This window comes from Triticum dicoccoides, chromosome 7A, assembly GCF_002162155.2.
Source record: "Triticum dicoccoides isolate Atlit2015 ecotype Zavitan chromosome 7A, WEW_v2.0, whole genome shotgun sequence".
Classification (NCBI taxonomy): domain Eukaryota; kingdom Viridiplantae; phylum Streptophyta; class Magnoliopsida; order Poales; family Poaceae; genus Triticum; species Triticum dicoccoides.
The window spans coordinates 636,857,017-636,866,955 of NC_041392.1; the positions used below are offsets into that span (position 1 = coordinate 636,857,017).

General features: G+C 48.2%; 1 protein-coding gene and 1 long non-coding RNA gene across 2 annotated transcripts; one reads left to right on the forward strand and one right to left on the reverse strand.

Annotated features, from left to right (window-relative positions):
- Window positions 1-815: 815 nt before the first annotated feature.
- Window positions 816-4,430, forward strand: LOC119332004. The gene is made up of 4 exons (XR_005160753.1): window positions 816-1,463; window positions 1,564-1,675; window positions 2,764-2,889; window positions 3,342-4,430. It is a non-coding gene; the product is annotated as an uncharacterized LOC119332004 (long non-coding RNA).
- Window positions 4,431-9,076: 4,646 nt separating this feature from the next.
- On the reverse strand, window positions 9,077-9,670 carry LOC119327664 (histone H4). Its single transcript, XM_037600766.1, has one exon. It carries the CDS (start codon window positions 9,566-9,568, stop codon window positions 9,257-9,259), a length of 312 nt encoding a protein of 103 aa, XP_037456663.1. The 5' UTR covers window positions 9,569-9,670; the 3' UTR covers window positions 9,077-9,256.
- Window positions 9,671-9,939: the final 269 nt, after the last annotated feature.

A 9,939-nucleotide genomic window follows, 5' to 3' on the forward strand; every position in this document is an offset into this window, starting at 1 on the left:
CATGCTCTGCATCTACAAGGACCGCCTACACCATCGTTGTTGCATCCATATAATCCTCCTAGCCTGATGAGTCGTCGGACGACTCAACGTAGTGCTAGTCGATGCACTCCATGTACGAATCTGTTGCTTCAAAGAAGGGACAACAAATGTCATAACTTTAGCACAAGCACTTGACCAAACACTTCTCTGACATGGTGACCCCCACGGATGGCATCTGCAGGGGCGGATAGTACCTGTGTGGTGGACGGACGAGAGGTGTGGAACGGTGGCGTAGGCAAAGCAGTGTGGTGACCGGATGGAGCGGAAGAGGTGGTGGAGGTCCGGCAAGGGCTTGCGGGCGGCCGGGGTGGTAGAGCGATGGAGTCTCCAGGAGGAAGCGGATGCATAGAAAGAGGGAAGAGATGGACACGTGGGTGTGGGTGTCATGGGATGGGGTATCGGAGTCGTAGTGGCGGAGGTCGGTACTCTCGCAAAGCCCTCCTGGTTTGCTTCCAGTTTGCGGGAACGGACACATGAATTGGTTCGCGGACTGATGCAAGACGATGTTGGATGGCAAAGTGCATCCGGACAGCTCGGTCCAGATGTCTACGGGCGATTTGAGGGTTCACTTTAAAGATGCTCTAAGAGGCACACGATTCCACCAAAATGATTGCTTTTGTGCTTGAACTATCCCAAATGACAAGTACTCCCTCCGTCCCGAAAAACATGTTGCGAGGGCAATTTTTCAAAAAAACCCTCCAGTTTCTCCCGACCAAACCCGCACTCCTCGTCGTCCTCCTCCGACAGAATCCCCAGCTGCGCTGCTCCCGGCCGCCGTCGGTTCCCCGCTCCCCCACCGCAGCTGCCCTGCTCCCCGCCGTCGCGGCTCCCCTGCTCCCCCGCTCCCTCACCGCAGCTTCCTCCTGCTCTGCCGCCGCAGCTGCCGCTCACCTGCCTCCCCAAGCTCCCCCCTTTCCTCATAAAAATCTTCGATTGTCCCAGCTACTGCCACGCTCTGCTCCGGCTGCGTAGGAACCGGCGTCAATGAGCCCGCAGGCACTGGATCCTGACCACCACCAACAATCTAAAGGTCGATGAGGCCTGGAGGCGTAGGATTTGCGAGCGTGGAAGACGACGGCGGCGGCGATGAGACAGCTCCACTAGGAATACAACGGCGGTGGCTTCTTTGTTGTTTCTGTGGTGGAAGACCCACGCCTACGACACCGCGGCAGGGGGGAAATCCCCTGCTCCCCCGCTCCCTCCCCGCAGCTGCCTCCTGCTCCGCCAACGCCACCGCGGCGGACGATGAGATGCCCTGCTGGCTCCCAACGGCGATGTCAACCTCAACGGCGCGAGCTTCTGCTCGGGGGACGGCGCGGTTCAGCGACGACGAGATCTTCCTCACCAAATCGCCGACCAAATCGTCGAGGAGAGCAAGTTCCTCATCCACCGCACCGCCACCTCCTCTGCTCTCGTCCTTCCAGGTTCGGTTGGGTTCAGTTCGTGCAGGAGCAGGAGCACGTAGAATCCTCCAAATTGTCGCTTCCTAGAAGCTCAAGATGGTGTTGTTCCCAATTTGTGCAGGTCAGGAGAGCAACAATGCACACGCAGCGCAGATTTGTGCGTCTTCTCCATGCAATCTTGTTTACTTAATCTTCAGCCTGGGCCATCTCTGTCACCAACGCCTACAACCTGGGTATGAACCTCTCTTCTCTACTTCATCTTTACTGAATGTGCGTATTCTCTGAACCACTTATTCTTTGTCTACTGAATTTTAGTGAATGTGAGATGTACTCCTGTAAACTGAGATGTGCTTTTGTAAAGTGTGTTGTCAACTTGTGAATTTTAGTGAATGTGAGTGAAAGTTACTCCACAATGTGAGTAAAAATGTTGGGCTCCTCTCATTCTTTTCCCCAATTCAGTATTGTTGTGTAGAAATTGATTCAAAAATTCAGTACTCCTAGGCCAAGAGAGAGATTATGTTAAAAATTCAGTTAAGCAGGCATGGTAAAATTGAGTTGGAAAATCAAAATAAGTGAATGGATACTGCTTGAGTTGGAAAATCAGTGTAAATCTACTGTAAAAATTCAGTACTCCTACACTTAGAGATTATGTTAAAAATTCAGTTAAGCAGGCATGGTACTCTTATTTTGGAGTAAAAATTCAGTTTAAAAGTCAGTTAAAAGTCCAGTTTTAGAGCTTGGCTCCTGATCTGACTATAAAGTGTAATGCAAGCTTATTGCTAGCAAGTTTAAAATTCAGTAAACACATGATTCAGTGCACACTTAATACACATGACCTGCTTGTGCTTGTGACTGACTTGGACACATGATTCAGACACACATGTATTCAGACACACATAGCAGGTCTGAAACTCCTAGGAAATCATTTGCATATTGTCAACCTACTGTGAAATGAGTAATAGCTGCATCTTCCAGGATAGTAGTGTGGGCCTCCTAATTAGTTGTAAACCAAAGCACTTAGACATTTTCAATCATGAGTAAATCAGAAACTAGTCTCAGCTTGACTATTGATCTTGTGCATTTTCCTTTCTTTTCAGTGAACTAGTCTCAGCTTGAGTCCTGGTCTACTGTAACTTTTTTTTAAAAGTTGTTTAATTGACAAATCATTTTAAATGGTGTGCCCAGGTTTCAGTGAACTAGTCTCAGCTTGAAATTTGGTTCAGTTAACTCCATACAAGGGTCTCTTTTTGGTTAACAGTTTGGAGTATAGATTAACTGAAACCTGACATTTTAACTGAATTTTACCTTCTTCCTTGCTTAGGAACATGAGCTCTGGCGGCAACACAAAGAATTCAGTAAACACTATTTTTGCAGAATTGTTGTTGTCAGTTAACTGAAACTACAGCACATTCCAATCAATTGGCTGCAGTAAAGAACTGAAGAGATGGTATGATAACAACTGCTCTATTTGTTCTATCTAATCTGTTCTTTTCTATTTAAGAAAAATATAAGCATGCATTTACCAGTAGGCGAGATCATCTAGCTACTTTGTAGTGTTATTATTGTCTAAATAGGAACATTTTACCTCATTAAAAGTACAGCTATCTCCAAAACTACAACACATTTAGCTACTGAACATTTACCTGGTGAGATGTTTAGTCATGCATCCTAATTCAGACGCTGTTGTGTGTTTAAGTAATCTGTCAGAAGTGTTTATTTCCACGCATGCATTATCAAATTGGCTGTGAGCCGTAAGGTGGAATGCTTAGTATTTTTGCTCATACAGGAAACTTGCTCAGTTCGATTAATTCAGCTCCAATGGCGGTATCTGTAAGACATGGAAGTGTGCAATTTTTTTGTATGTGCTCTCATATTTTTGCTCATGCATGCTTTTTTCAGTTAGTTTTTCCCACATTTTGGAAAGAACCATGCACAAAGGAAACAAACACTTCATCTGATGGTGTACCTTCTTAAGCTAGCAGTACTCTGATGGAGTACCTTCTTCAGAGGGCAAATAGCACCAGCAGCAGCAGTCACGGCGGCAGTCAACAGCAACAACAGAGGAGCAGTAGCATCAACACGAATCAGCAACAGCAGCACAGGCAGAGGAGCAGTAGCATCAACACGAATCAGCAACAGCAGCACAGGCAGAGGAGCAGTAGCATCAACACGGGAAGAGGAGCAGGAGCAGCACGGGAGCTCCACCGGCGGCAGGGGAGAAACAGAGGAGAAACAAGATGCAGCAGCACGGGCTAGCACCACAGGCGGGCACGCAGGCAGAGAAGGAGCACCACGGCGGCGTGTGGGAGCTCGACGAGGACTCACGGGAGACCACGGAGGACGCGTGCGAGCTGCTGTCCACGACGGATCGTGGAGGCCAGCTCCGACAATGCCCGTAGTTGGATCGCGGTGGCGCACGGGAGGCAGCTCAAGGTGGACTCGCGGGAGCACGAGGAGGACTCGCGGGAGCTCGAGTACGATGAGAGGGAGCTCCTGCTCCACCAGATCGTGGTGGCAAATTCCAGCGACACCCGCAGGTAATCGCCGCCGGAGGGGATCGCGGCGGCGCAGGTCTGGGCGGCGGCGGCGGAGCAAGTACTTGGCGACGGCGGCGGCGTTGAAGGTACGTGGTGACGGAGGCGGAACACTTCCTGGTGGGCGGCAATCACGCAGCTTGGCGGCGCCGGCCCCTGGAGACGCACGGGCGACGGCGGAGGAAGACGACGGGGGTGGAGGGACTTGTTTGTGATTGTTTTGAAACTACGAGGGCTTTTTTATAAAATTGGCAATGATCTACGCCTGCGACATGTTTTTCGGGACGGAGGGAGTATATATTTTCAGGAGAAGAACAAGCATGTATTCTCCTTAGAGAAAATTTACATCTCAACAATGCAGGATTTTCTATGTCACATCAGGATGGCTCCAAAAACATGTGTCATGTTGAATTGTCTAAAGAAAGTAATAATAATGAGCTATTTGCATGTCTTACATGAATAATCAATCTGAATTTAGATGAACTGGAGTGACACTTTTTTAGACAAACTGGAGCACTAAATATTTTTTTCTGTTAAAGGGCGCTTCTTGCTGTTATTGTGGAGGGCTTGGCATCTCAGAGATGATGCAGTCCATGCGGTTGTAGTCTGCACCAAAGAGAAGGTAAAGCTTTGAGACAGTCCATGAGAGAAGTTTGGATGTTGCCAAGCGAGTCAAAGTTCAGATATACAGGGGGTTGATTGGTTGCAGGTTCTGCTTGGCACCTGTCCGGGCGAAATGAGGGCGAAAATCTTACTGTTATTGTGGAGGGCTTGGCATCTCAGAGATCATTTGCAGGCAGATTGAGGCTTGCAGAAGTGTGGAAGACGCTGAAGCAACAACCATCCTGGCTTGGCCACCTCTCTGCCTTGTCTGCGGTTTTTCAGAGGAAGGATCACTGTGGAGACTGAATGTGTCATTGTTGCATGGAAGCTGCAGCCGAGAGCCTCAAATGCTACTGCTAGCTTTCCTCTGATTCATGATTCGTTCCAATCCCATCAAGTGGCTGCTGTGAGCCGACAGAGCAACGAGCTCGTTCATGGCCTCGCGGCAGCGGCCAAATCACAAGGAAACCAAGTGTATGTTGGCTGTTGCCACTGTTCTTGAAAGTCTGCATGAGCTGATGGCTTCCGAATGGAGAGTATAATTCTAACGCTGAGTAATGTGGGTACTCAGGTTATTCTCCAAAAAAAGAAACAGTTTTTGTTTTTTGTTTCAGCACGTAGAGGTGTTGGAAAGATAGCGTCAAATGTCCAAATCCCCGCGCTTTCGAGCTATACTCGGATTCAAACCGTAGACAGACAGATATACTCCTGCTTGCCGCGTCTCTTCTTTCTTTCTTGCTCGCCCCGTCTCCCCAATCCCCGATCCATCTGAATCTGACTCCACCGCATCCTCTTCCTCCCTCCCGCCGCCGGATCCGTGCTCTCGCAACTCCGCGGCCGCGACCATGGGCGGCACCACGGTGCTTCCGCCGTCTCTCCTCCCGCGCCGTAGCGCCGCCGCCGCAGCTGGCCTGCACTCCTGCTCCTCCCGCGTGCGCCTAACCCTACCTTGATGGCCAACCCCGCGCCTGCCAAGACGCCGAAGCGGCCCGTGTCTGTGCGCGACGGGCAGCCGCCGGCGAAGCGCGCATGCGGTGCCTGCTCCGGGGGCGAGCTCCATGCCGCAATCGCCGCCAACATCAAGGGCACAAAGCTGCCGTGTCCCAGCAGTGACAGGGATCCGCTCCACTCCTCCGTGACCAAGAACCAGGTCGCCGAATCTCCGGCGAGCCCGACGCAATCGAAGCCGCCGATCAGCATGCGCCAACTGATCGAGAACGCTCGCCTCGCCATGGATTGGGCGCACCCTGCAGCCGAAGAAGAGGCCAGCCGTCGGCGTGACATCGAGCGCAGCCGAGCGGAGGCCCGGCGAAAGGTGGAGCAGATGGCGGACACGGTGCAGTTCAACGACCCCTAGATCCATCACTCCGACGTGACCAAGTCCCCTGAGGAGCTGCTCCAAGCAAGACAGCAAGCTTGGCGTTATCAAGCTCACCGGCTCGTCAACGGGACTTTGCTCAAGCGATGCAAATCCACGGATGTGTGGTCGAGTGAGCGAAGCAGAGGAAGAAATCATCAGCAGCGCAGCCTTGTTGGTGCTAGTCTTGCTTAGCTGAGCAAAGTAGAGGAAGCAGAGTGGGCAGTGGTAGTCTTGGTTGCAAGTGTGTAGGAGTATTTCACTGGCCATCAGTGATCTGGAAGACTGGCCATCAAGTGGTAGTCTTGGTTGCAAGTCTTAGAAGCATGTTTTTCAGTAGTGCGAGTAAATCTGGCCATCAATTAGTGTGCATTATGATCACAATTGATCAATTAATGCAATGGATTGTTCTATCTTCTATGTAAAAGCATTGGATTTGATGTACTATGCAAGTGGCACCAGATCACTTCTGTGCTTGAACTACTATTCCAGATGACTTCTATTTTCCTGGAGAAGACAGATATGTGTGCCTGAATCCTGATGCAGAATTTACTTGCTGAACTCCTGAATCCTGAATTCAGGAAGGCGCCAAAAGGCCTGTTTCACTTGCTGAACTTATATACACCAATTGAACTTCTATTTTCACTTGCTGAACTCCTGAATCTTGATGCAGAATTTATTTGTCGCATCAGGAAGGTGCCAAAAAGCCTATTTTATTCAGTAGAATTGGTGTATATGCTACTCGTATTTTCCTGGAGAAGAACAGATATGTTGTCTGAATTTTGCAACTGCTGCAAATTTCATTCAGTACAATTGGTGTATATGCCAGACCAGTTTCATGTCACACTGCAGAGAAAATCCATACTTGACGGCAATGGTGTTTACTACATTTAATTAACATATTCATTGACATGGATCCACTGAGGTAAGGGAATTACACCATCTGAATTAGCTTCATTTAAAACCAAGTCAATCACAATGAGAAACGTTGGCAACATCTACAGGTACCTTCAGCGTCATCCACAGCTTCTCGGCTTCCTCCTGAAGAGAAATTAGGAGTTGCACATTTTGACACGCTGGGAAATGGAAAGATTAACTCTGCACTGTACATGCTTGTAGATCCTCTGGGGTGACCGATTCTTTTCCCTCTGTAAAAGCCATTAGTTTGTTTGCGTCTTGTGTGCTATAATAAAGGGACTTTGCTCAAGCGATGTAAATCCACGGATGAGTGCTCAAGTGATCGAAGCAGAGGAACAAATCGTCAGCAATGCAGCCTTGTTGCTGGAAGTCTTGCTTATAGCTGACCAAAGCAGAGGAAGCAGAGCCGTCACTGGTAGTCTTGGTTGCAAGTGTGTAGGAGTATTTCACTGGCATGTTTTTCAGTGGTGCGAGTGAATTCTTAATTTGGCCATTAATTAGTGTGCATTATGATCACAACTGATTAATCAATGCAAGCGATTGCTCTATGTAAAGTATGCAAGCAGCACCTGAGCAGACATCTCTCTTTGAGATTTTTCAGTCTTTCTATGTTTTATGTAAAAGCATTGGATGTGATGATCCCGCCAAGAAGATCACTTCTGTGCTTGAACTACTATTCCAGATTACTGCTATTTTCCCGGAGAAGAACAGATATGTGTGCTCCGTCTAGAAAAGTTTACACCTCGACAATGCAGAATTTATTTGTCGCCTCAGGAAGGCGCCAAAAAGCATGTTTCATTCAGTACAATTGCTGTATATGCTATTTTCTTGGAGAAGAACAGATGTGTTGTCTGAATTTCATTCAGTACAATTGGTGCATATGCCGTACCAGTTTCATGTCACACTGCAAAGAAAATTGTTCAGAATACTAGTCATCGCGGAATTTGTTCCAAGAGATTTCATCCAAAAAAAATTGTTCCAAGAGACTGTTGTTTTTCAGAAAAAAAAAGTTTACATCTCAACAATGCAGAATTTGTTTGTCATCTCAGGAGGGCACCAAAAAGCTCATGTGCATTTGCTCTCTGAATTTTGCAACTGCTGCGATTTTCGTTCAATACAATTGGTGCCAATATCAGACCAACTTCAAGTCACATTGCAGAGAGAATAAATACTTACAACAATGGTGTTTACTCCATTGAATTCACAAATTTATTGACATAGATCCACTGGATTAAAAGGGAACTACAATGCCTGATACATCATCTGCATTCAAAGTACACAAGTTCGTTCAAATTCAACTAAATTACAATTGGAAACATTGGCAACATTCACAAGTGTTGCAGTTGTTCCTCTTCCTCTATAATCCAGAGTGAACGAGAGCAGCGGCCAACAACAACAAAACCAACCCAACCGAGCATGAATCGTGGCGCAACCTGGTGGTGCAGAGTAGAGCAATAGAACAGGTGTAAATTAATGTATGGAAATTTGTTCACTCGTAGTAAAAAGTGTGCTGTGTGGTCTAAAAGTCTGTTTAGATTTTTCTTATATTTAAAATATATATTTTTGTTGTCTTTTTCACTGGAAACTCATAGATGCATTGACCTACACAGGCAATGGATTACTAGATTAGTAAAAGTTTAGGCCTCAATGTGTTTAGTTGCAGGACGAATGATAAGAGTTTGACATTGTATCGTGTCTTCCAAGAGGAAAGGTACTATTAGGCTGAGTTAAAAATATTCTCTAGAAATGTCTAATGACCCCTTGGAAGGCTGGAACTGACAAATACCAATGTACAAAGTGGGTGTTTACTGGTTTTCTAGAGCCATTGTTCCTTCATAGAAACTGAACTCTGAGTAGACAATAAACTCATATTGTTTGATGAAATTATCTACCATCTGGACTGTATTATTATACGTGTATATACTGGCATATTGAACATCCACAAATAGTAGTATACATTGGAAACGTTTTAACTGGAATAGTTTGATGAGAAATCTATAATATTTGATTGTATAATTGAAGCGTGTCTTATAGTAGTATAAATAAACCATCTCATCACACTGCACGGACAGAAATGCAGGGATGGCTGGAATCCACTGCACCCTGAAGCCAAGGCGATCGATTGGGGGCAGAAAACTACAGCGACAGAATGGGAATGGGGGAATTTTCACAAAGCGCAAGATGCTGGGACTCCTACTATGCACAAAGATGTTTCAGAAGAATTCGAGGGTAAAATGCTGCGATTTCCATTCTATCATGGCACATCCAAACACCGAACACTGAACAACAGCAGCGAGATGCGGCCATTACAATGAAGACGATGAACACTGAACAACCATAGCTAGCTATGCTACGAATCTGGCGGCGCGAGGTGGAGGTGGATTCGACTGCACCGGCGCGGCCTAGCCGCCGAAGCCGTAGAGGGTGCGGCCCTGGCGCTTGAGCGCGTAGACGACGTCCATGGCGGTGACGGTCTTGCGGCGGGCGTGCTCGGTGTAGGTCACGGCGTCGCGGATGACGTTCTCCAGGAAGATCTTGAGCACGCCGCGGGTCTCCTCGTAGATGAGCCCCGAGATGCGCTTCACGCCGCCACGCCGCGCCAGCCGCCGGATCGCCGGCTTGGTGATGCCCTGGATGTTGTCGCGCAGCACCTTCCGGTGCCGCTTGGCGCCGCCCTTGCCCAGCCCCTTCCCTCCCTTGCCACGGCCGGACATCTCCGGCGATTCTCTCTCCGGCGAGCTTCGCTTTGCTTGGCTGGTGTGTGCGCTGCTGGTCTGGTGGTGGCTGTTGCGGCCGTGTGGTGTGGTCGATGGTGGTGGTTGTGGGGGATTTATGGCTGCGATGTTTCGGGGGGAGAAGAGGGGCGTCATCCGCGTGATGAGAACGTGAGCCGTCAGATGGGAGATCAATGGCTGTGAGTGGGGGGAAGATGGGTGGCGCGGATTGCTGACATGGCAGGGTGCTGGGACTTGGCGGGAGGAGGTGTATTTTCCTTTCTTTTACAAATAGGCTCAAGAAAAGCAGGGCTTTGAATTAACGAAACCATCAACCAGTCAGAGATCACACAAGGTCATCATTACAAGCA